Genomic DNA, 26263 nt, shown 5'->3' with positions numbered 1-26263 from the left:
TAAAAACTACAATGAGATATTACCTCACACCAGTCAGAATGGCCATCATTAAAAAGTTCACAAATGATAAATGCTGGAGAGGGTGTGGAGAAAAAGGAATCCTCCTACACTGTTGGTGGGAATGTAGTTTTGTACAGCCGTTATGGAAAACAGTATGGAGATTCCTCAAAAAACTACAAATAGACTTACCATATGATCCAACAATTCTACTCCTGGGCATGTATCTGCAGGAAAATATAATTTGAAAAGGCACATGTACCCCAGTGTTCATAGCAGCACTATTTATAATAGCCAAGACATGGAAACAACCCAAATGTCCATCAACAAATGACTGGATAAAGAAGATGTTGTATGTATGTATGTATATGTGTATGTATGTGTGTGTATGTGTGTGTGTGTGTGTGTGTGTGTGTGTGTGTATAGTGGAAAAGTACTCAGCCATAAAGAAAGAATAAAATAATGCCATTTGCAGCAACATGGATGGACCTGGAGATTGTCATTCCAAGTGAAGTAAGTCAAAAAGAGAAAGAAAAATACCATATGATATTGCTTATATGTGGAAACTTAAAAAAAAAGGACACAAATGAACTTATCTACAAAACAGAAACAGACTCACTGACATAGAGAACAAACTTGTGGTTACCCGGTGTAAAGCGGGTGGGAAAGGATAAATTGGGAAATTAAAATTTGCATCTCTTGGGGAGTGATGGAAATGTTAGCTATCTTGATTGTGGTGCTGGTTTCATTGATGTATACATTCATCTATCAAAATTCATCAAATTGTACATTTGAAATAAGTGAAATAATTTTAAAACAGTTTACTATGTTTTGAAAGCTGCTTTTTAACTGTAACCCGTGAAAACATTTTCCTTGTGTTATAAACAAATATAATAAAATTAATGAGGCCTTTGGGTTTTCCCCTCCCACTTAAATTCTACTCCACACAAATGAAAATAGCATCATTTTATTTTCTCAGTGTAAGAATAATGCATCGCTGATTTTTTAAAAAGTAAACAGAAAAGTTTAAGAAAGTAAGGCATTCCCACTACCCATCTTTTTTGAGATCTTGACTCTCATTTTGTATGGAGGTGCAGGGGAAATGCTGGACCTTTGAGGCTAGGTTGGAGGGAGTGGAGGAGAGGTGGGTGGACAGGGAGTAGAGAGAAAAATTATTCCTCAAAGAGGAAGAAAAGACCAATGGATATGGGAGCAGATGCGGTCTCCGTTAACCAAAGAAAGGTAAATTGCAACCACAAGAGAAGTATTTCTGGTCTCGGGTTGGCAGAGGAAAATGAGTGGCAGGACCTGCCGCGGAAGGGAAGGAGAGGGGTGGGCCAGCTCCTGCCGCACTGCTGGTGGGAGTGGTAATTGGGGTCCTGAGCTCAGGAGTGACGTAGCCCTCACGTGAGCAGGAGCCGACGTGTGCAGACGTTTTTCTAATCCCGGTCTTCCTTTGGTCCGGTTGCCATCTCCTTATTGCCCGGAGGGCGGGCGGGCCTGTGGCCAGGAGAGAAAGAGGAGATAACTGCTTTGATCCCAGCAGGTCTGTGTGTGGATGGGCGCTGCCCCGGGGATCCCTGCAGTGCGGGTGGCGGAGGAGGGCGGAGACCGAAGAGGGACAAGGCCCATTTTCGCCACATCCTTGCACTACCCTCAGCCCTTCCAAGAACGAAAATGATGGACACTGGGGAGGAGGGGCTGGATTCCAGGGAAGACCCCAAACCAGGAGGGGGAAACCTGAAACCTTTGGCTTCTAGGGTCTTGAATCGGGAAGGGCAGATATTAAGATTCTTGTTCTGTGTGCTGGCACATCTAGCAAGCCAGAATCTTGGAACTGTGCGTCTGTCTTGTCATTCCCCAAGTATTTCAGTAGGGCCCTGTACCACTCAGAGAAAGGAATAAACAATCCGCCCCGAAACCCTGCAGGTCCGTGCAGAGGTGGGATTGCCCCATGGCCCCCAGAAGGGCGGGGATGACGGAGGTCCTCGCCTTTACTTGGGCGCATTACTAACTCTCTAGCAATCTCCCTGCTATTTTATGCACCAACTTGGCTATGACAACGCGTGAAGGAAAAATGGTTGTCGTTGGGGCTGGGAATGCGCCCGGGAGGGGGATCAATGAGACCTTTGGGTTTTCTTTTTCTCCTCCGGTTTTCCGCACTCCTTCTCCCCGCTTCCCCTCTTTCCAGTTGTTCGAAAGGGGTGTGGTTTTTGCTGGGAAAATGGCTGACCGCTGGGGCTGGGGCTGAGGCTGGGTGGTGGGGATGGGGGAGGGGGAGGGGTGGATGGACGTCCTTGCAGGAAGAGGGCTGCTGTGAGGGGACTCCTGATAAGTGGGAGTAGGGTGAGAGACCAAAAGGTGAAATCCGTTTGACAAGCAGAACCTTACATTTGGAAAAGCTGGTATTGGGACTGTCTGAAGTGCTGTTCTGTCCGCCTAGCCATCCGTCTCTGCCGTGTCGCCTGTCTGTGTCTGTGGATCTTGCGCCTGAAGGCCAATCCAACCCTAAGAGCAGGAAGAAGAGGAAAATTGTCCAGAAACAAGTAGGTCAGAGTGAGGGTGGCGGCATATTTAGGGATCCCTGGGGTGGAGAATGGTGGAGACTGCAAACTCCAGGGAGCCATGGACCTCCTCTGCATACCCCTCCTTCCTTCCTCTTCATACGATTGCGGAGCTTGCAAAAGTGCTCTGCAGGTATGAGACCAGGAAGCAAGTGGCTAGGAGGACGAGGGTGTCACGAGAGTCCGGGGGTGGGGAGGACCTTGCTGCAGATTACTCTTTGGGATACAGTGTCCTTGGTGTTGGTCTGTCTACCAAGCACTCGGTTCCAGAGTTGTCAGTCCTTAGGTTTGGTGGAGGCGGAAACTGAGATGAGGGAGGAAGGAAATTCCTCCCGAGCAGTGGAAGTCAGTATAATGGGTGGGGGTGGGAGTATCCTGCTACCTCTGAGACGGTGGGGGTGGCAGAGGCATGGGCGGAGTTGGAGACCTTTGTGTATCGCCTGTCTGACTTCTAGACACCCTTGCTCCACCACCACCCATTTTTTCACAGGAAAGGAGTTATGTCATCACCTTGGAAGGAAGTGACTTTCAAGGGTGAGGGTGGGATGGAGGCTTGAAGGTAATTGAAGGAAAAGGGGGAGGGTCATAATGAACTTAAAAGCCGCAGCTTAATGAGAAGAGGGGGATAACCAAAGGTGGGAAATATTGGGCTATGTGGGACTAGGGTTAGTGATTCTGGAGAGTGACGTGTGTCCCGTCCCTGGTGAGGTCTATATGTCCTGAGCGCTCAGCACCACCCTCCTCATCCCTTTGTATTCAGGTTTGCAGAACGCAGTGCACTTCCAGGCAAGAAGTAGAAGGAAGAAACTGCTGGGACCCGTGTGGGTCTATGTGGGGGTGCCACTGCCCCCAGGACATCTGGAGGGGCAGGGGAGGTAGGGAACTGATTAGATATCTTAAATTTAATATACCGGGGTGGTTGAACATGAGGTTGGAGAATCTGGAGGTGGGGAAAATTTTCAAAATTACCTTCCCAATTGAAGAAAGGAATCAGTGATCTAGCCTTGAGTCCCTGCCGTGTTCCTGTATGTTTGGTCTGTTTGTTAGCCTGAAGTTCAGTCTGTCTGCATACAAAGGCACAAAAGGAGGAGGCTGAAGTCTCAAATCTTTCTTTCATTCTTAGGTCCTGCAGTATCTGCAGCTGTAGCAGAGCCTGCAAGCTGTAGCTGAAGACTCCGCCCTCAACGTGGGAGCACTCCTCTGGGCCAGAGCAAGCCCTCTGTGCCCGGGTTAAGAATTCAGACATTCACCCCAGTATGGGTCGTACTCGGGAAGCTGGCTGCGTGGCCGCTGGTGTGGTGATTGGGGCTGGTGCCTGCTACTGCGTATACAGACTGACCTGGGGAAGAGATGAGAGCGGGAAAATCTGGAATGATGACAATGACGATGAGGAGGAGGAATCTAGTGATATTGCAGAGACTGGGAAAGGAGCTAAGGCTAATGCTGGGGCTGGAGCTGGAGCTAGAGTTCAGGGTGACTCAAAGGCCAAGGCTGAGGTGGGCGTGGAACTCAAGAGTGGACCTGATGTAAAGGCAGAGGCCCACTTGAAGGCCCAGAGCGGAGGTGGCCTAGAGGCCAAGGCCAAGGCTCTTTTCAGCATCCTGAAGGAACAGGCAAGTGCAAGAGCGGGCAGAGGGGCCAGGCTGAGTACCATCTCTGGGACCAGAATGCTTGCACCTGGTTTACCCTGTCCAGGAATCAGGGGTGGAGGCTGCCACCCTGTGAGGAATGGGGCTAGGGCTGGGGGCAGGGCAAGTAGCAAGTCTAAGGGAAGGACCCGAGGTAAGAGCACCAGGACTCCAACTACAACTACATCATGGTCTGTTCGAAGGGGCAAGTTCAACTTTCCCTATAAAATTGATGATGTTCTGGGTACTAATGACCTTCAAAAGGTCCTTAACATCCTTGAAAGATCTAATGATCCTTTTACTCAAGAAGTAGCCTTGGTCACTCTGGGTAACAATGCAGCATATTCATTTAACCAAAATGCCATTCGTGAATTGGGTGGTCTGCCAATTATTGCAAAACTGATAAAAACGAAAGATCCCATTATTAGGGAAAAGGCATACAATGCCCTTAATAACCTGAGTGTGAATGCGGAAAATCAGGGCAAGATTAAGACTTATATCATACAAGTGTGTGATGACACCATGATCTGTCGTTTGGACTCAGCTGTGCAGATGGCTGGACTAAGGCTGTTAACCAACATGACTGTGACTAATCATTACCAACATTTACTTTCCTATTCTTTTCCAGACCTTTTTGCTTTGTTATTCCTGGGAAATTACTTCACCAAGGTTCAGATTATGAAACTAATCATAAACTTTACTGAAAATCCAGCCATGACAAGAGAGCTGGTCAGTTGTAAAGTACCATCAGAATTGATTTCCCTTTTTAATAAAGAATGGGACAGAGAGATTCTTCTTAATATCCTTACCCTATTTGAGAATATAAATGACAACATAAAAAATGAAGGGCTTGCCTCATCCAGGAAAGAATTCAGCAGAAGTTCACTTTTTTTCTTATTCAAGGAATCTGGAGTGTGTGTTAAAAAAATCAAAGCATTAGCAAATCACAGTGATCTGGTGGTGAAAGTAAAAGTCCTAAAAGTATTGACCAAACTCTAACTGGGGTCTGTCCCAAACAATATTGAGATTTTTTTTTTTTTTTAGTTTGCACTTGGGAACAATTTTGTAAATTCTTTCTTTTTCACTGTGCTTGTATGGCAAAGAGATCCTTTCAGCTGCTATTTTGGGATAATGAATATCACGTATCAACAGTGATGCTGGCTATGATGATGGGTTTTAGGCTGGACCATTTTAAGGACGTCAAGTGAATACTAGGGGTTGTACAAAGAAAACATTTATTGATTTCATGTTGCTACCTAGATTGAGATATTTTTACTCTTTCCTCTACTTAAACTAACAGCAAACTAATCACGAATAAGCTACACTTTTGTATTGGTTTACATTTGTTAATCTTAGACTTGTGTTTCATCAATAAACTTGTATGTTTTAACAAGCAAAGAAAAAAGTTATGTTCTTGAATTTATGATGTATTTGGAAAGGCAAGATGTAAGGAAACAAAAAGATACTGACAAAACTGAGAATCTCTAATCATGGCCAGCTGTTTCCTATTAGTTCTTAGAAGCAGCAGAAACTTCTGCAGGCAACAATGCTCCCCTCAAAGGAAGGGACACTTTAAGCTGGGCTTAAATGACAGACTAAAAATGGGATAAAAGGGCATTGGAAGAGGGAGGAGTAATGGGAAGAAAGGCATGGAGGTGGGAATCCTACCCCAGAGAGAGGAGGCTGGCTTGCCTGGAGTATATAGTGTGCAGAGAGGAAGTGATGGGAAATACAGTCCAGCAGTTGGGGTGAATCCCATTCATGGAAGATCCCCAATTTATAAATAGATGTCTGTGTATTACTCCACCCACCCCTGGGAGACACCAAAGCCTTTTGTGACCAGAGGAATAACAGAATGAAAGGAAAATGATGTGGCTGACTTGTGTGCAGAATGGGTCAGAGTTGGGGTGGGGACTGGAGTGGCCCCTGGAGAGTGGAACACCAGTTAGGAAGTTACCGCCACAGTTCAGGCATAGATGCTAAGGGCGTGAAGTTTCACTGCTGGCCATGGGAGTGGTAAGGGGAGGAAGGAAGTGAGAGACGCTTTGACCAAAGAAGTGCTGGAACCTATCCTGGGGACATACAGAGAGGGACAGTTTTATTTTAGGATCCTGAGGACATTTGATAGGAAAACATCCTCTTTCTTGTCCAGCTCTGGTATGTATGTGAGTGAATACATTAGTTATTATTTTGAAATAATAGGAAAACGTAATAGAAGAAAGAATAAATTTTCACGCTTCTATCATATTTCTTTTATAAGGTTGGTTGGGGCAGGGTCTTTGTGGAGTGCTCTTTGACCCAGTAATTCCACTTGTAGAAATGTGTCCTTAGGAGAAATAATTGGCTTGTACAAGGCTGTGCATCTTTGCACCGCTTTGAAGAGTGAAAAACTGTGAATGTCCCAAGTGTCTTGAAATAGGTACTTGGCTAAGAAATTAAGGTATGTCTACACATTAAAACATTATTTGACTCTTGAAAATGTTGATGGGCAACTGCACTTATTTACATGGAAAAAGTTCAGCATACAATATTAAGTGGAAAAGCTAATTACATGACTATATGCATACTATATCCCATTTTTGAGAAATACAAAATATTGAAAGACTAGATACCAAAATAAGAATAGCTATGAGTAATAAGATAATGCATGAATTTAATATTTAAATCTTTTTCCTTATCTATATTTTCTTATCTGTAATGTATGTTGATTTTTTTGTGTAATTGTTGGGAAAGAAAAATGTTGGATATAGGCTAGGTTAGAAATGAAGATGATAGAATGGGAGAATGGGCAGGGTTTATATGGATATGTTTGGAGCACATATTGAGTGAGAAAATATTTAGACCAAAAAGGGAGATGTGTTAAAATGAGTTGTCAGGATGTGGATAATAAGAGTCCTTATATCATAGGATTAGATGAGGTACTATGAGTAAAATGCTAAAGTAGTGCTGGAACATAGCAGTTGATTGATAAAAATGAACACCCTGAATTAGCTAAAAGACAGGGTGGATCATTTTTGGCTCACCTTTTTTCCAAGGTGTCGTTCTGCCATACACTAGTGTTATTTCTTTCCCTGGCTTTATTGAAATATAATTGATATATAGCATTGTATAAGTTTAAGGTGTAACACTTGTTGATTGATACATTTATCTATTTTATCTATTTTTTATTAAAATATAGTTGATTCATGATGTTGTCTTAGTTTCTGGTGTACAGCATAGTGATTCAGATATATATATATATATATCTCAAGATGATTAGCTACCACCTCCATCTTGTCACATAATTACCATTTCTTTTTTGGGTGATAATATTTAAAAATCTATTCTCTTAGCAACGTTCAAATTTACAATACAGTATTGCTAGCTATAATCACCATGCTGTACATTAGATCCCCAGAACTTCTTAATCTTATAACTGGAGGTTTGTACCATCTGACCAATATCTCCCCATTTCCCCCACCCCCCTGTCCCTGGTAACTACCATTCCACTCTCTGTTTCTCCAAGTTTGTCTTCTTAGATTCCACATATAAGTGATATACAGTACTTATCTTTCTCTGTCTGACTTATTTCACTTAGCATAATAGCCCTCAATTTTCACTGAAGTTGTTAAAATAGCAGGGAACTGGCAGAGGGTTGAGGAGGGGTCATCAGGCTCACCCTACTGAAGGAATGTTTAAATCAAGAGAATCTGTGTTGTTGCCTTGGGTATCGTATTTAATGTTGCAGATTGCAATTTAGAGCCACCAAAGCAATATTATCCATCTCATGGAATTAGTATTAATTTTAATTTGTTTAGTTTTGTTAGCTTGATTTATTCTTAATTTATGAGTTTGTTTTATACTTTGTATGAGAGTGAAGGGTGGCAGAATATGCCACCCCAAAGTATGTCACTTTGGCATAAGGATTATTTTGTGCTAAAAGCACTTGAAAAATAGCAGGTACAAGAAGAGTAGTGTGACCTCCTTTTCTCCTGAAAACAGGAGATTAAAATCCAATGTGAGAGATGCCCTTCCTATACCAGGAGGAAACGCATTATTATCACCAGAGATGGGAGTTGAGAGAATTCTGTAAAACATACCTTGTTAAAATAACTTTTATCTTCCTGTAGTCTCCACATATTTTATGCTCTTTAAACTTTTAAAATTGAAGTATAGTCAGTTTACAATGTTGTGTCAATTTCTGGTGTATAGCGTAATGTTTCAGTCACACATACACATACATATATTCCTTTTCAGTCTCCACATATTTTACTTACTTTTACACAATTGCCTGTATTCCTTTAATATAATATATAAGCATTTAGGTTTTGCCATTCATTGAGGTCTCCATTTCCTTATGAAGTCTCCTGTGTCATAAAACTTATGTTAAATAAATGTGTGTGCTTTTCTTTTTTTTAATCTGTCTTTTGTCACAGAGTCCCACCCCAGAACCAAAGATGGATAGAGAAAAGATGTTTTTCTCTTCTACAAGAGCTACAAGTAAAGGCATTTATGCCTAGTTTTAGGTATGTAAATATTTAAATAAGATTATAATAATGCTAATTTCAAACAATACTAGAAGCCCTTGAGTTTTCTCTTTTTCAGAATTATCTTACTCAATTTGATAAGCAAAGTATTTATGTCAAAGACATGTATATTATAGAAGAAAAGCGGTGGGTGGTACCTAATATTTGTCAGACATTGTTTGACATTTTATGTATTCTCCCATTCCCCCTCCTCCACTTAATCTCAACAATCCTGTCAAGTAAGTATTATTATATCTTTACTGAAGAAGAAATGGGACTTGAGTAAGTTGGGTAAAATTTCCCAGAACACTCCATTACTTAATAAGAGGCAGATGCATTGGTCTTCCAAACATGAGCAATTGGTTGCTTTAAAATTGCCTGGTATGGAGCCAAACATCTGTATAATGCCTCCATAGATACTCAACACAAAACTTCCCTTGATGAAGACAAAGATGGAGATGAAATTCTGTATGTTGATTCCATAACTTTGTAGATACCTACACAGCAAGGTGTAGAAGAAAGAGTCAAGTCTTAGGAGTTGCCAATAGGTGAGGCTTGGGCAAGAAACAGAGAAACTGATTATTTGTCCTGCTCCTATGTGTCAGGTAGGATGAGCTCTTTGGGAATGCAGCAAATAATAAAAACTTCTGTGTTTATATCTTAAACTTAGGTTGCTGAGTGACTTTTCTACATGGGATGAAAATGAGGTTAACTTGGGTAATACAAAGCCACCGTGTGGCAGGGGCACAGACCTGACCAGTGTCCATCTACTCCTGCAGGTCTCTTCTCATCCCCTCCTTCCTTCCCATCCTTCTTCCCTTTCCCTCCCTTGCACTTCTCCCCTTATTTCCTCCTTCTGGGAGACCATTGGCAGTATTCTCTTTGTGCCTCTGTGTCTTTTGGGGGTGACCATTTAATTCCCATGACACTGGGTCATGCACCCATGGGCACTGAATACAGAATAATAATTGTCATGGTGGTAATACGGTGACCCTAGGTGTGGTTGGATGCCAAGACTTTTTGGACCTCTGTTGAACAGAGACTGAGTAGGCACTAGTCTTAGCGTGGCACAGCCTGATGTGCACTGCATGAAATTTTGACGTCTCACACCTGGTATTATTTGGAACAGAATCACCCGGACTTTGGGAAGTGCTGTGTGAGACAATGTGTGACTGCCTGGTCCGGGGAGGCCACTGGACTGGCCCAGCCACATGCGGATGTCCAGATGTTTTCACATCAGAGGTTGCCACTCTCAGTCATTTTGGGAAGGGCACAGTTCTGTGATTGTGGCAGCTCATGGGGGCAGGGAGGAGGCAATGTCCTCTCTTTAGAGAGGATGGCAGCATCTGGGAAGCCAAGGAAATTAGAAACTCAGAAGATATCCTGCTAATTTGGGTTTGACCGTCCTCTTCTTGTTATTTATCTCAGTTGGAAGCTCTGAATATTTCAACGTTAACTATGATGTTTGTTTGTTTCTGTGGATAGTTTTTAATCAAATTATAGAAGTTTCTTTTTATTTTTGGATGGCTAAAAGTTTTTAAAATTTTTTTTGTTTAAGTATAGTTGATTTACAATATTGTGTTAGCTTCAGGTGTACAGCAAAGTGATTCAAATATATATTATATATATTCTTTTTTGATTATTTTTCATTATAGGTTATTACAAGATATTGAATATAGTTCCCTGTGCTATATAGTTGGACCTTGTTTTTTAATCTATTTTATATATGGTAATTAGTATCTGCAAATCTCGAACTCCAAATTTATCCCTCCTCCCTTCCCCTTTGATAACCATAAGTTTTTTTTCTATGTCTGTGAGTCTGTTTCTGTTTTGTAAATAACTTCATTTTTACTATTTTTTAGGTTCCACATATAAGTGATATCATATAATATTTGTATTTTTCTGTCTGACTTACTTTACTTAGCATAATACCCTCAAGGTCCATCCACGCTGTCACAATGGCAAGATTTTATTCATCTTATGGCTGTGTAGTATTTCATTGTGTGTATATGTGTATCAAAATTTCTTTATCCAGTCATCCTTTGGTGGACATTTAGGTTGCTTCCATATATTGGTTACTGTAAATAATTGCTGCAGTAAACATAGCAGGGCATATATCTTTTTGAATTAGTGTTTTTTCTATGGAAAAATACCCAGAAGTGAAATTGATGGATTATAGTAGTTCTATTTTTAATGTTTTGAGGAATCTCCTTACTGATAGTGGCTGCGCCAGTTTATATTCCTGCCAACAGGCATGAGGGTTCCCTTTTCTCTACATCCTCACCAATACTTGTTGTTGTTATTATTTTTTTTAAAATAATGGCCATTCTGACAGGTGTGAGGTGAGAGCTCATTTTGATTTTAACTTGCATTTCCCTGGTGATTAGAGATGTGAGTATTTTTTCATGTGTTTGTTGACCATGTGTATGTCTTTGGAAAAACTGTTTTTTCCGGTCCTCTGCCCATTTTTTGAGTTTTTGTTTTTTTCAAAATTGATTGTATGAATTGTTTGCATATTTTAGACTTTAACCCCTTATTGGTTATATCATTGGCGAATGTCTTCTCCCATTCAGTAGACTGCCTTTTTGTTTTGTTGATATTTTCCTTCACTGTGAAAAAGCTTTTTAATTTCATGTAGTACCATTTGTTTATTTTTGCTTTTTTCTCCCTTGCCTAAGGAGACATATCCAAGAAAATATTGCTAAGATTGATTGAAAGAACACACTGTTTATGTTTTTTCCTAGGAGTTGTATAGTTTCAGGTCTTACACTTAAGTCTTAATCCATTTTGAGTTTATTTTTGTATATGGTGTGAGAAAGTTGTACAGTTTGATTCTTTTATATGTAGTTGTCTAGTCTTCCCAACATCATTTATTGAGGAGACTATCTTTTCCCCATTGTATATTTTTGCCTCCTTTGTCATAGATTAATTGTCCTTATAAATGTGGGTTTATTTCTGGGCTCTCTATTCTGTTCCATTGACCTATGTTTCTGGTTTTGTGTCAGTACTATACTGTTTTGATTACTGTAGTTTTGTAGTATAATTTGAAATCAGGAAATGTGGTACCCCCAGCTTTGTTCTTTTTAATCAAGATTGCTTTGGCTACTTTGGGTCTTTTGTATTTCTATACAAATTTTAGAATTACTTGTTCTAGTTGTTTGAAAAATGCTATTGATATTTTGATAGGGATTGCATTTGAATTTGTAGATTGTTTGGGTAGTATGGTAATTTTAACAATATTAAATTCTTCCAATCCATTAGCATGATATATATTTCCCTTTGTGTTGTCTTCAGTTTCTTTTATCAACGTTTTATAGTTTTCTGAGTACTGGTCTTTTATCTCCTTGGTTAGATTTATTCCTAGGTTTTAAAATTCTTTTTTATGTAATTGTAAATGTTTTCATAATTTCTCTGTCTGATAGTTTGTTGTTAGTGTTTAGAAATGCTACAGATTTCTGAATATTAATTTTGTATCCTGAAGCCTTACTGGCTTTACTTCTTAGTTCTAATAGTCTTTTTGTGGCATCTTTAAGATTTTCTATGCATAATTCCGTGTCATCTGCAAACAGTGAAAGTTTTACTTCTTCCTTTACAATTTGGATGCCTTTTATTTCTTTTTCTTGTCTGATTGCTGTGGCTAGGACTTCCAGTACTGTGCTGAATAAAAGTGGTGAGAGTGGGCATTCTTGTCTTATTCCTGGTCTTAGAGGAAATGTTTGTTTCCTTCCCTGCATTAGGGAAGATTTCAGCTATTACTTCTTCAAATAAGTTTTCTGCCCCTTTCTCTCTCTCTTTTCCTGGAATCCCTCTAATGCAAATGTTAGCTTGATGTTGTTCCAGAGGTTTCTTAAACTATCCTCATTTTAAAAAATTCTTTTTTTTTCTTTTTTTCTGTTCGGCTTGGATAATTTCCACTACTGTGTCTTCCAGTTCACTGATCCATTTCTCTGTATCATCTAATCTACTGTTGATTCCTTCTAGTGTATTTCTTATTTCAGTCATCATATTCTTCAGCTCTGTCTGATCCTTCTTTATATTTTCCACCTCTTTGTTAAAATTCTTACTGTGTTCATCTATTCTTCTCCCAAGTTCAGTAAGTATATGTATGATCATTACCTTGAATGCTTTATCAAGTAGATTGCTTATCTTCACTTCACTTAGTTCTTCTTCTGGGGTTTTGTTTTATTCCTTTGTTTAAAACATATTCCTCTGTCTCATCATTTTGCCTAATTCTCTGTTTATTTCCATGTAATTTGCAGGTCAGTTATGTTTCCCAATCTTGGATAAGTGGCCTTGTGTAGGAGATGGTGCACAGCAGTGAACTCCCTTCTGGCCAACAGAGCTATATGCTCTAGTGGTGCATTGTACGTGGACTACATGAGCCCTTCTGTTGTGATAGAGTTGACTGTTATGGGCATGCTCATAGGTGGGTCTGGCCCCTGGCCTGGTTAGCTTCAATGCCTTGCTTCTTGTGGTGGCTGCTAGCCTACTGGTAGGTGAAACTGGGTCCTAGTGCAGCTGGTTGCATGGGAGGGTCCTGGGGCTAGTACTGGCCAACTGGTAGGTGGGGCCAGGTCTCTATATAGATGGCTACTCAGCCTGTGTTGTCCTCCTAGGACTAGTGCCTGCTTACTGGAGGATGGATAAGCCCCTGGCATTAATAGACTAGAGGGAGGACTCCAGAATGGCACTTGGCACCGGTGTCCTTGTAGTAGAATGAGCTCCCCAAAATAGCTGCCATCAGTTTTAAGAGCAGAGTCTTTGTTTCCTGTAACTCTCAGGCTCTTCTGTTTGTAAGCCCCACTGGCCTTCAAAGTCAGACATTCTGGAGGCTCATCTTCCTGATGCAGAACCCCAGGCTGGGGAGCCCAATATGGGGCTCAGATCCTTTGCTCCTTGGGGAGAATCTCTGTGATTGTGTTTATCCTCCCATTTGTAGGTCACCTACCCAGGGGTGTCTTGTGTCTTGGCTATACTGTGTGTCTGCCACTCCTACTGCTCTCATTGTGGTTTCTTCTTTATATCTTCAATTGTGGAAAATGTTTCCTGCTAGTCTTCAGGTCATTCTCATTGACAGTTGCTCTGTAAATAGTTGTAATTTTGATGTGCCCGTGGGAGGAGGTGAATTCAGGGGCTTCCTACTCCACCATCTTGGCCACACTTCCCCTTTTTCTTATTTTTTAATACAGGTTTCACCTGCTGTCCAAGAGTAGACTTTTCCTGTGAAACGTTTTATAAGCCGAATGGCTTAAAGTGAAGAAGCAATTACCTTAGGACAAATATTATTAATGGATGCACAAAATAAATTGAGATAAATCACAGATGCTCACGGACACAATTCAAACCTATGGCAGCTTGATGCTGAGATGCTGAGTGTAGTTCACAGGGAAGGAGCTTGGTGGGGCCACTCTCCCTGCTCAGGTGCACTGCCTCTATAACAGCTGGCTGCAAAACAAATGCTGAACACCGTTTTTGCTTTTTGCCCTTTTTCATAAAAGTAAAAACTATCTTTGGATTTCTTTCAGTTAGCAAAAACAGATACTAATGTAGGTCTTTTATGAAAAAAGAAGTGGCATTAAGCAAGCTTTCAAAAAGCAGAGGAAATCTGTAAATGCATTAAATTCCATAAATTTCCTCTAAGCACTGGATACCATAATTTTTGATAAGTTGTATTTTCATTTATTTTAAAATATTTAAAATTTTCTTTTGAGACTTTTTCTTTGACCCATGTTTTATTTAGGAGTATGTTGTTTAATCTTCACATATTTAGAGATTTTACAGCTATCTTTCTGTTATTGATTCCTAGTTTAATTCCATGTGGTCTGAGAGAATACTTTGTATGCTTTCTACTCTTTTAAACTTGTTGTGTTTTATGGCCTAAAATGTGAACTATCTTAGTTAATATTTTATGTGAGACTAAGAAGTATGTGTATTTTTTGCTGTTGTTGGATTAAATATTCTACAAATGTTAACTAGATCCAGTTGATTAATGGTGTTTTTTTTTTCTCCCTTTACATAAGACAGGAAGTCTAGATGGAGCTGGAGCTGGCCAGTTGTCCTTCCCCCAGGTCAGATAAGGCCCTGGTAAAGTAGTTTCCCTTTCAGGATAGCCTTTGTTATGGAAAACACTCTGGAGTATTTCAAAATGGTTATTTTTCCCTTGGGCATAATTTAAAGTGGTTATTTTCCCTTCTGCCTGATAGAAACATAAGGGAAAGTTTCTCAGCTTCATTATGAGAACCTGTTGAGTTTTTTCAGGTAAAAATGATGAAAATGTGATAATGCCCCCAAAAGTGTACCCGCCCATAGATTTTTAACTTTTAAGCCAGTCAGCACCCAGCCTCTAGCAATTCAAAATGACCATTTAAGTGTTTTGACCAGTTACTGGCTCCCGAGCTTTCTGCTTTAGTAAGCTTATCTTAGCTGTGATTACTTCTGAATCTCTAGACTTTGGAGTTGCTGGGGGACCTCAATTCTTTGATAGATCTTATAAAAGTTGTTACTTTCTATTTGTTCAGCATTTTACTTATTGTGAGGAGGGTAATGAGCACTTTGAAGCTCTTTACATGTTGGAGTTGAAACTGAAAGTCACTATTACATTTTTTTTTAGTTTGAGAATTTCCATTTGATTCTCCCCCTCACCCTCACTTGAAATTCACCCCCAGTGAAATTGTCTACCTTGTTCTCTGTTTTCTTGAATGTATTAAACACAATCCTTTTAAAGTCTCTGCCTGATACCTCTAATAGCTTAATCATCTATAGGTCCATTTCTACCGTCTATTTATTTTTCTCTTGGTTTCTTTTCTCCTTTACAAAATTCTGTTTGTCATATCTCTTGGTGTGATTTTGTTTGAATGCTAAACATTATGAATGAAAAATTCTAGAAAATTTAGGTGACGTTTCTTGATTTGTAGGTTTACTTTAGCTTTGGGAAGACAGTGTGAGAGTAAATTACTTTAAGCCAATCAAGAATTTAACTTGAGGTTGGATTTTAATCTTTGTCAGACCTATTCTATTTTCACTTCGCCCTTATTCCTAGGGTCTAATCCTTCAGGGGTTCTAAATGACAGCCTGGGAAATTTATTAGTTCATTTAGTCTGGGAAATCTACAAACTTTGATTTTTATCTTTCCTGCAGTATGAAGCTGCCAATAGCTCAGTTTATCTTCCTAGCTTCTTAATTGCCTCTTTCTAGTTGGCTTCTTTGCTTCTAGCCCTACACTTACTAAGAATGGTGAATGCCTGAAGGAGAAAATCAGCTCAGACTTCTTGTTTCATTTCTTTGTAATTTCCTTCTCTCCAGGATCTTAGCCCATCAAATCCTGGATGTGTAGGTAGCCCTAAGTTCTAGATTTTGAATCCTTAGCTCTGTGTGACTGCTAAAAGTTCTACTCAGGTATTTTTTTTTTGTTTTTGTTTTTGTTTTGTTTTTTTTTTTGCCTGTTAGCAGCTTATTTCAGTCTCTCCACCCATGCTGATAATGAATTGACAAGTGCTTCAAAGAGGAAACTTGGTGTCAAATGGGTTTCACCTCTTTAAGTTTCCCTTCTCTCCACGATTTTGGTACTTCAAATCCTGGCTGTTTTTGTAGCTCTCCAATGTCTTTAAACAATTTAATTTTTAAAAATATAATAACAATTAATTTTTTCACCTTTTCTTGCCCTTCTAAGTGGAAGGAGTGGTCTATTGGTAGGTCATCATAGTTAGAAGCAGACTATCCTCTGTAACGTTGAATGTAATATTTTCATTACAGTCTCATGCAAAATATTTTCTAATTTTAATTATGATTTCTTCTCTGACTCATGGGTTATTTAGTAACTTATTTCCTAATTCAAAAAATGTAGATATATTCTAATTACTGATTTCTAGTTAATTGCACCATGGTTAGGGAACATACCCTGTATGATTTTAACCTTTTGAAATTTGTTAAAACTTGCTTTATGTTTTATGGCCCAGTATATGATCAAAACATTCCTCAGAGATCGCTCATATGTGGAATCTAAAAACAAAAACAAAAACAAAAACAAAAACAAAAACAAACAAAGCATAAATACAAAACAGAAATAGACTCACAGATGTAGAATATAAACTTGTGGTTGCCAAGGGGGTGGGGGGTGAGAAGAGATAGACTGGGATTTCAAAATTGTAGAATAGATAAACAAGATTATACTGTATAGCACAAGGAAATATATACAAGATCTTATGGTAGCGCACAGAGAAAAAAATGTGACAATGAATATATATATATATATGTTCATGTATAACTGAAAAATTGTACTCTACACTGGAATTTGACACAACATTGTAAAATGATTATAAATCAATAAAAAATGTTAAAAAAAAAGAAATTAAAAAAAAAACATTCCTCAGAGATATTGTGGGTTCAGTTCCAGATACCACAACAAAGCTAATATCACAATAAAGTGAGTCACATGAATTTTGTGGTTTCCTGGTGCATATAAAAGTTATGTTTACACTATATTGTAGTCTATTTAAGTATGCAATATAATTATGTTTAAAGAATAATGTACATACCTTAATTTAAAATGCTTTATTGCTAAAAAAATGCTAACCATCATTGGAGCCTTCAGTGAGTCATAATCTTTTTGCAAAAGTAACATCAAAGATCACTGACTTCAGATCACTGTATCAAATATAATAATAATGAAAAAGTTTGAAATGTTGTGAGAATTACCAAACTGTGACACAGAGACATGAAGTGAGCAAATGCTGTTGGAAAAATGGCACCAATAGACTTTCTTGAAGTAGGGTTGTCACAAACCTTCAATTTGTGAAAAATGCAGTATCTGCAAAGTACAATAAGGTGAAGTGCAATAAAATGACATATCCTTTGCATATGATCCCATATGTTTTTTGAATGTATCTTTTGTGGTTGTTGAGTGTAGTGTTATACCAATCATGGATTGAACTAATTGAGTCATGTTTGCTAATCAAGTTCAAATCTTCTACATCTCTGCTATTTTTATCTGCTTATTCTGTCAAAATAAAGACATTCTTAAATCTCCCACTATGATTAGGCACCTCTGTTATTTCTTATAGATCTGTTCATTTTTGCTCTATGTATTTTGAAGCTCTGTTGTTAGACGTGTACAAATTTGGAATTGTTACATCTTTCTCGTGAATTATAGTTTTTCCTCATAGAGTATCCCTCTTTATGTCTAGTAATGCTCTTTGTTTTGGCTAGTGTTTTTAAGATGTATGTGTTCCATTTTTACACTTTCAAACTTTCTGTAGGTTCAAGTTTTACATGCCTCTTTAGCTAGGTTTTGTTACTTTTATTCAATCTGGGCGCACAATCTTGCAATATTTATGTTTGAAGTGAACATTTAATCTGTTTCATTTAATGTAATTTCTGATACATTTGAAGTTTAATCTCTTATCTTATTCAGTGCTTTCTATTTGACTTGTCTACTCTATGTTCCAATTTCTTTTCTCTCTTCTTTTGGATTTATTGAATGTTTAAACTGTTCTTTTTTCCTCTATTAGCCTGAAAGTTATACTAATGTACTATTGTTACAGCATACATTCTTGATTTTCTAAGTCTATTATGAATTGGTTCTTTTATTATTTTTATTGAAGTATAGTCTATTTGTTTATTTATTTATTTTTAATGTAGGTACTGGGGATTGAACCAAGGCCTCACGCATGCTGAGCATTTGCTCTACCACTGAGCTGTACCCTCTCTCTGAATTGGTTCTTTTACCTTCTTCCCAGATGACTCACAGAACTTAAAATGCTAACTCCACTTAGCCTTACCTTAATTTACAAGCCATTGTTGTCATGTATTCCAATTTTCTGTATGTTTTCAATCTACCCCTCCATATATTTCAATATTTCAAGACATTCTTATCATTGTTTTATATAGTCAATAATTGTTTAGATATACTCACATATTTACTCTTTCCCTTGTGCTTCTTTTCTTCCTGATTTAAGAAGATAAGTTTTCATTCTGCCTGAAGAACAACTTTCAGTATTTCTTCTAGCGTGAATTTGCCAGTGATTTTTTTTTTATTTTGGTCTGAGAATGCCTTTACTTCACATATATAGGTGAAAAATATTGTCTATGGCATATAAATCTAAGTTGGCAGTAATTTTCTTTCAGCCCTTTAAAGATATTCTTCTATTGTCTGGCTTCCATTTTCTCCTGTTAAGAAGTTGGCTATCGGTTTAATTTTTACTCCTTTGAAAGAAATCTGGGGTTTTTGTTTTATGGCTGATTTTAAGATATTTTCAACAGCTTTACTATAATGTGCACAGCTGTGATTTTCTTTAAAAAATTTTAAAAACTGAAGTATAGTTGATTTACAATATTATATTAGTTTAAGGTGTACAGCATAGTTATTCAGTATTTTTACCAATGATACTCTATTAAAAGTTATTACAAGATAATGGCTGTAATTCCTTGTGCTGTACTATATATCCTTGTTGTTGTTCCTTCTCTCCTTTGATAACCACTAGTTTATTTTCTATATCTGTGACCCTGTTTCTGCTTTGCATATACATGTATTTACATAATTTTTTTAGATTTCACATTTAAGAGATGTCATACAGTATTTGTCCTTCTCTGACTTATTTCACTAAACATTATATTCTCTAGGTCCATCCATGTTACTGCAAATGGCAGAATTTCATTCTTTTTTATGACTAAAATGCCATTTTATATACACCCCCCCCCATCTTCTAACCCTATATTTTATCCTGCTTGAGATTTGAAGGGCTTCTTGAATATGTAGCTTAATGTTTTGAAGAGTTTCAGAAACTTGTCATGTTATTTTTTCAGATATCACTTCTGCCTCATTCATTCTCTTCACTCTCCCTGAATTTCAGGTACACATATGTTACACCTTCTCTCTGTATTCTCTGTCTCTTATCCACTCTTAATTGTTTCATCTTTTTCTGACTGGCAATTTTTTCTGGATACTTTCTTCCAACCTACTTTCCTTTTCAATAGTTTTCTCTTCATTTATATGTACTCTGCTGTTAAATCCCTCCATTCAATTTTTAATTGAGATTATTCTATTTTTCAGTTCTAGGATTTCTGTTTTATACTTTTTTATAGTTTCCATTTATCTGAAGAAATTCTCTATATTGTCCTTTATCTCTTTAAGCATAGCAAGCGTATTTATTTTAAATCTGTGTCTGATAACGCTGAGGCCCCAGTGAGTCTTTTTCTATCGTCTGTCATTTCTGATGGCTTTTGTTAATTTTGTCTTGTTTTCTTTTGTACTTAGTTGTTTTTCTATTGTGTACTAGATGTTGTATTTTATAAAATTTCAGAAATAATTTGAGGCTGATATTATTTCTTTTCAAAGAGAATTTGTATTTGTCTCTGCCAGGCACCTAGGGGCATTAGTACTCTGGAATTACCTTAATCCAATTTCCGGTGATTGAGATTCCTCACAGTTAAACTGAAGTCCTTGTGAAAGCCTGTCCATGTCTGCTTCACTCTGACTGAGATGCAGTTCTTTCAGCATCACAATCCAAAGATTTTGGTGTTTACCAGGTTTGGATTTCAATATCTGTCTCCCTAGCTCCCAGAGGCTATCCAAAATTCTACATAGCCTCTCAGCAGTCCCCTCATAACTGTATATGCTCCATTGGGAAAAGTGGTTCTAACATTAAGCTCAACTTCCCCTACTCCTATTTTGAACCAGGTATTCTTCACCATCTTGTTAGCCCTCTAGTGCCTTCAGAGAAATGAAAAGTTATGTCTTGTCCAGCTTCTCCAGATCAGCAGGAGGATTGGTTTTATTTACTCATCTCCATTTCCCTAATTCACTACTGAGGACTTCTGGTAAATTTTTGTAGAAGTATACCACATATACATAAAAGTGCACAAATCTTAAGTGTTCAGCTCAACAAATTTTCACAAAGTGAGCAAGGAACAAAACATGAGCAGCACATTGGAAGCTTCCCCCTTGTCCCCATCTCATCAAGAATGCATCCTGAGGGTAACCACTATTCTGACTTCTAACAGCATGGATTAGTTTTGTGTGTCTGTTTTTTAGCTTTATGTAAACAAAGTCGCACAGTTTATATTCTTTCCTATCTTTTCTTAGCTAACATTGTCTGTGAGATGAATTCATACTGTTGCATATACAATATTCATTACCATTTATGAATATAAATCCCATTTATGAATATACTGTATTTTATTTATCCATTTGCTATTAATGGATACTTGGGGGTGTTTCCAGTTTGGGGCTAATATGAACAGTGCTACTATGAACATTCTTATTCTTGTCTTTTGCATAAGGTTATCAGTGTGTATTTTTAGTCTGAAGACAAAATTAACATTTGGACACTAGAGTGTGTGAATTCAGCAAGGTAAATGCTGCACTGTGGGGGCCTGTCTGAGAAACCAGGTGGTCTTTCCCAAGAGACAAATCTGTTCCTCTCCATGTCCAATGACCTTAACAGTTGGCACTGAATCTAGAATGGATTATGCCTTAAATATATGCCTCAGAAATAACCAGTGGTGACATTTTGGCAAACATCACTCCAGAAAACTCCTTATACATATAAAACATGTATAAATCTTTTTTAAAAAGCCAATATTTCCAAGAAAATGAGCAGGAACATTAAATAAATATTTACTATCTCTCTCTCCATGCCTTATCTCATGAAATCTGCTTTCTCATGGGTCCAAGAAAGATGATGGATATAAACGGCTGAGTGGAGGGGAAGTGAAGAGATGGGCTATTGCCCTATACTCTAGGAGAAGACGAAGAAATATAAATAAAAATAGTTGCTCCCAGAGAAGATAGGTTCTTTCCTTAGAAATTAGAGAAAGGCAAATTTTGACAAAATGGAAATGCAATATCTTTTGGTCTCTAGGATTGGCAAAGAAAAAAATGAGTGACAGGTCGGCTGTGCTGGGGGAAAGGGAGAGAGGCTGGCACACTCTTGCACCACTGCTGCTGGGAGGGAAACTTGGGAACCAGGGCTCATTGGTGACAGTGTAACTCAGGTGACCAAGAATTGTGGAGAGATAGTATTTTTGGCCCAGCCATCAGCCTCCTGTTGGTCTTAGGAAGATGCATTTGTAACCAACTTAAGAAGGAAGAAACTGCTCTGACCGTGTGCAGGTTGGTGTGAAAGTGAGCATTGACTGGGGAGGCTTCAGGTTACTGTGGGGTTAGGAGGCAGAGATCTGAAGGGGCAGAGTCATCTTTCCCTACACCTTCAGGCTATCCACCAGCTTACTTTAATTCTCTAAATGGTGCATGGGGAGAGCTGATGTGGGATCCGGGAGTGAGAGGTGGGAATCGTTTGACAGAGTCCTGAATCAGTAAAAGATAGGAACTGTCACCTAGCACTAAATGTTCACTGACCCTTATCTGTTGGTTTGCAGGTCTGTCTGTAGAGGGCAGCACAACCCATAGGAAAGGAAGAGGACGTCCATCACCTACAGAATACTTAGTAGAAACTGAAGTGAGCCTTCCTTCAAGGAGATGTGGGACCTGAACCAGTCACAAGGTGGCGGTAGAGGCAAGACGGAAACCTAAACCGAATCTTCCACTACTATCCTGTCTTCAGAAAAGCTACTTAATTCCATTCTTTTTCGGCTCTGGGGAAGTAGTGTCTATGGAGCAGAAATGAGGGGTAGAATAGAAAAGTGGGCATCTGAAGGGAGAAAGCTAAATCAAGAGAGTGGCTGAGGGGCAAGGGAGTGGAAAAGGTGCACACCTTTGGGGGAGGGATGGCGTGATGAAAGGGTCCGGAGGGCAGGGTGGGTGGTGTGCAGAAGACCTAAATGGGAAACATTTGAAAGCCAGATTTCTCACTCTGGAGAGAGGGCATTTATGTGTCAGTATCTACCAGCCTCCATTCTCTCTTGTGTGTCTGCCTGTAGACATAAATCTAGGCAAAGGAGGAAGGAAATTGCTCCAGACAATGTGATAAGCTGGAGATAGGGGTGGGGATAGGGATGTTGAAGTCAGAATGCAGGGTCTAGAAGCAACTCAGTTCCCTCTCTGAGACTTTGTTCTCATCTCCTCTTACTTGGGTGCTGGAAAAAAAAATACTGTATTCTGAAGAAACAGTGGGAATGAGCTTAAGGGAGGGAAATGCCAGAGGAGAAATATTTGAAAATTAAGACCCTAAATCAGGAAAGAGACATACTGATACCATTATATCCTGAGTGTTGACATGGATATCTATGGATACTTGTATTAAAACTCTGTGTACTAACTCATTGCCTCTAGTACCGTATTAGATGGCTGTTAGTGCAGTTTGTGTCCAGGAAAAGAACATCCAACAATCTACCTAGAACACCACAATAAGATGGCTTTTTAAAGAGTGAGAATGTCCCATGACTTGTCACAGATATAGGATGTGTTCAAATTGGTGATTTAGTGAAAGGAGTTCTGGAAGTCATTGTTAGAACTTGCTACAGTGTTCAAGCACTAATCAGAGGAGGATGCAACGACAGTAAGAAAGGAACAGGATTGTAAGGAATTTTACATGGGTAAAGACAAGTAAGGACGCTGGTCTGTACTCAAGATACCAGAAAAGCCAAGTCCTAGGGATGAGGCTGACATGAGCCATGGACAATAAGAAGCTAGGGCCTCTCAAAAGAGGAAACAGTCTGAATGAAAAATAATCACCTTTTCTCTAATGAAAATGATGACTTTTGGTGATGATTAAGATAAAAATTTCACGTGTGTTCTTGGCCTCTCCAAGAGCCCTTTCATTCAGGGGAAACTGTTGTTAGTTCAACCCAGGGATGCTGGTTTTTCATTTAGCCACGATATCAATAGTCATTTGGCCAGCCTCTCCATTGCTGGAAACACGAACCCTACTCCCAACCCTGCTGTTGAGGGGGAGAAGGCTTTCTGTGCCCCAGGTAACGTGAACGCGAGTGGTGAAAATCAGGGCCAGATTAAGATGTACATCAATGAAGTGTGTCAGGAGACTGTGTTGCTTTGCTGCAACTCATTTCTGCAGCAGGCCGGATTAAATTTGTTAATAAGCATGACAGTTATTAATAACATGCTTGCCAAGTCCGTTTCAGACTTGAAGTTTCCTTTGATATCAGAGGGAAGTGGATATGCTGAGGTGCAGGGTTTGAAACCATTGACGGGTTTGTCTGAAAAGCCAGTGTTGGCAGGGGAGTTGCTGAGTGGCCCACTGCTGCTGTCTTTCTGGTCCCTCCTTATCAGAAATGCAGACAGACAGCTTTTCCCACACATTCTGGCCTCCTAAATGGCCCCCTCCAACAGAATGGGACGGATTCACCCCAAACCAAGACCCGATTGGTGAACACACCCTTGTGTTCTCACCCAAAGACTCTGCAGTGGGTGCTATTGAAGATCTGGCCTTAACCAATCACCACCTCACGGGGTGAGAGTTACACTTGCCAGATCAAGGACCACACTCTGATTGGCCAGGCAGGGGTTCCCACAGAGCCTGGAGTACCCTCTTGGTTTTTGCAGTCTGCAGGCAATGTGCATTGTAAATTACTCCCTTGCAGTCTTCTTCCTGTGGTCAAGGGATCATTTTAGCTGCCAGCTGCGGTTAAAGAACAACATATTCTCGCCTCACAAGGGATGCCTTGCCCGTGGTGGTCTCCCTGTCTAAGCTGGACTGTTTTGTGGAGACCAGATGCGTATGGGAGCTTGTGCCGAAAATGCGTTGGTTGCTGCTTAGGTTGAATTCTTCTTCATTTACTGTCTCTTCCTCACGACCCGATGGATGGTAAACCTGTTCATCCAAAAAAGTACACTCCCCTTCTATGTGCTGTACTGACTTAACTCCCTCCAGCCAAGCCTGCATTTATTTGTATGTATCATCAATAAAGTTGTGTGCTTTGATTGGCAAAAACGAGACATGGTTCTTGTCCTTGAATTTATAGTCTGCACGAAGAGAAAGACAAAACTACACGGTCCACGCTGACTAACTGGGGGGTTTGCTCCCTGACAAATGCACGCTTAGCAGAGCCCACAAGAGGCAGGGGTAGAGATGGGCTGCAGGGCTCCGGATAAGCCTCCAGAAGGGGCTGGGGGTGCAGGGTGGAGCGAGGGGAACGGGGGCAGGGGTGCGGGGGGGTGGAATTAGATGGACTGTTGGGAGGACTAAAAGAGACAACACCTGTGAGGCAGGCAGCACAGTGCCTGGTGCAGAGAATCCCTCCCTCGATGAAGGTGTCTTTCCTTGACTGCTGGCCTCGAGAGGAAGGTCAGTATTCTTGGGGTTTGTCTACACGTCCCTGGGGGCCACTGGGCAACCCATCCCTGCACACTTAATGCACAGTTATAACAGTAGCAGTTGCCACTTGCTGAGTGCTTACTTTGTGCTGTGCTCTCTCTGCTGAGAAGCAGCTGTTAAACTTACTTCCAGGCCCCCTCCCTTCCTTGGGATGCCAAGCCCAGATTCCTGGCTGAGTGAGAAGGCTTGGCCCTTGCTTCCTCTGAGGAACCCCCTTTCTGCCCCATCCCTGGTACCTCAGTGGGATCCAGGAAGGGGACAGTGGAGGCCTCCATGAACTCCCCAAGGGGATCGGGGTTGGGGCAGATGCTGAGGGTGCTTGGCAAGGCCATGCTGGTCCAGCCATCCGGAGACATCTCCACCCCCTCCATCCAAGCTTCCGGCACCCCTTGGAGGAAAAGCAGAACCCAGCCCTGCACACTGAACCACTCCAGGAATCTGGGCAACTCATTCCACCACCCCTCCCAACATTTCCAGACTCCTCCCAGCAAGCCTTAGCCCCTGCATCACCAAAGCCAGGTCCATGCATGTTTTTGATGTGTCATGAAATGGTCCTCTTCCTCAAAGCCCTGGCCAACACAGTGGACAAGAAGCTTCCCTTGGGCAGTGCTGCTTCGGAGCCTGGTGCCCTCTCCTGGCCTCCCTGGGCATCAGCGCTCTACGAGCGCTCTGCCTCCTGCTCTCCTCCATACAGAGCTTAGTTTTACTTCAATATTTCCTCCCTTCTCCCAGAGTTTGGGGTGCAGGTGGGTTGCCACTCTCTTGCTTGAACACATCCAGCCCACGCTTTGAGCTGACTAGTGGTCACAGGTGCCTGCCAGGTCCCAGGACCATCACTGGGGAATCCTCCAAGCTGGAACAGGGACACTGCTGCCTCTTCCCAGGCTCTGGTGCCTTGGTTGGCCAGCATGTGACTTTGGCACCCCCAGCAAGGTTCACCCCTCTGGGGCTTCCTTTGCTTGCTCTGGGGCCCTGTCTTGTTTTCTAAGAGCTGCTAATGCGGCCCTGCTTTCTCCCGAGCCAGCCTCAGGTGGGCTGAGCAATCTGTTTCCCGTGCAGATTGGCCCTGCATACAGCCCCCACATCTTCTTGTCCCAGTGGAGCCTGCTTGGCCACTGCCATCTTCAGCAACACCTTATTGCTCAGCGTCTTTAATCTCTGGGAAAAGAGCATTTTCTCCTTCCTCCTGGCTCAGGGTCCCAAATTAACATGCGCCTCCCTCCTCCTCTGCACTCTGCGGAATCCCCGTTTGAGTCCTGCCACAGGCAGTGGTCCACCATCTTCGAGGCAGGCAGGCACTCGGCAGCTATCAAGCCAAGATAGCTGACTCTTATCGCAGG

General features: G+C 40.5%; 2 protein-coding genes across 5 annotated transcripts; both read left to right on the top strand.

The window, feature by feature from the left end:
* Positions 1-1390: 1390 nt before the first annotated feature.
* On the top strand, positions 1391-23443 carry ARMCX1 (armadillo repeat containing X-linked 1). Of its 4 annotated transcripts, XM_064482958.1 has the most exons (5): positions 1394-1543; positions 2441-2543; positions 3685-4174; positions 8605-8694; positions 22069-23443. In XM_064482958.1, the coding sequence occupies exons 3-4, from the start codon at positions 3818-3820 to the stop codon at positions 8686-8688; spliced, it is 441 nt and encodes a 146-aa protein (XP_064339028.1). In that variant the 5' UTR covers positions 1394-1543; positions 2441-2543; positions 3685-3817; the 3' UTR covers positions 8689-8694; positions 22069-23443. The 4 variants fall into 4 exon arrangements, with proteins under 4 accessions (XP_031302553.1, XP_010974052.2, XP_064339028.1 ...); XM_031446693.2 differs by lacking the exons at positions 8605-8694; positions 22069-23443 and adding an exon at positions 3322-3436 and having other exon boundaries at positions 1391-1543; positions 3685-5587; XM_010975750.3 differs by lacking the exons at positions 8605-8694; positions 22069-23443 and having other exon boundaries at positions 1391-1543; positions 3685-5587.
* Positions 22169-24542, top strand: LOC116147132 (protein ARMCX6). Its single transcript, XM_031446704.2, has 2 exons — positions 22169-22199; positions 23365-24542. Exons 1-2 carry the CDS (start codon positions 22169-22171, stop codon positions 23919-23921), a joined length of 588 nt encoding a protein of 195 aa, XP_031302564.2. The 3' UTR covers positions 23922-24542.
* Positions 24543-26263: the final 1721 nt, after the last annotated feature.

The sequence above is a fragment of the Camelus dromedarius genome, chromosome X (genome assembly GCF_036321535.1).
Source record: "Camelus dromedarius isolate mCamDro1 chromosome X, mCamDro1.pat, whole genome shotgun sequence".
Taxonomy (NCBI): domain Eukaryota; kingdom Metazoa; phylum Chordata; class Mammalia; order Artiodactyla; family Camelidae; genus Camelus; species Camelus dromedarius.
This window is presented reverse-complemented; position numbering and strand designations above follow the sequence as displayed.

Bases quoted from the DNA above. Each gene is read 5' to 3' on its own strand.
- ARMCX1 (XM_010975750.3), top strand. From the start codon at position 3,818: ATGGGTCGTACTCGGGAAGCTGGCTGCGTGGCCGCTGGTGTGGTGATT.
- LOC116147132 (XM_031446704.2), top strand. From the start codon at position 22,169: ATGTGGGACCTGAACCAGTCACAAGGTGGCG. The intron at 22,200-23,364 runs GTAGAGGCAAGA...GTGATGATTAAG, and splicing joins GAACCAGTCACAAGGTGGCG to ATAAAAATTTCACGTGTGTT.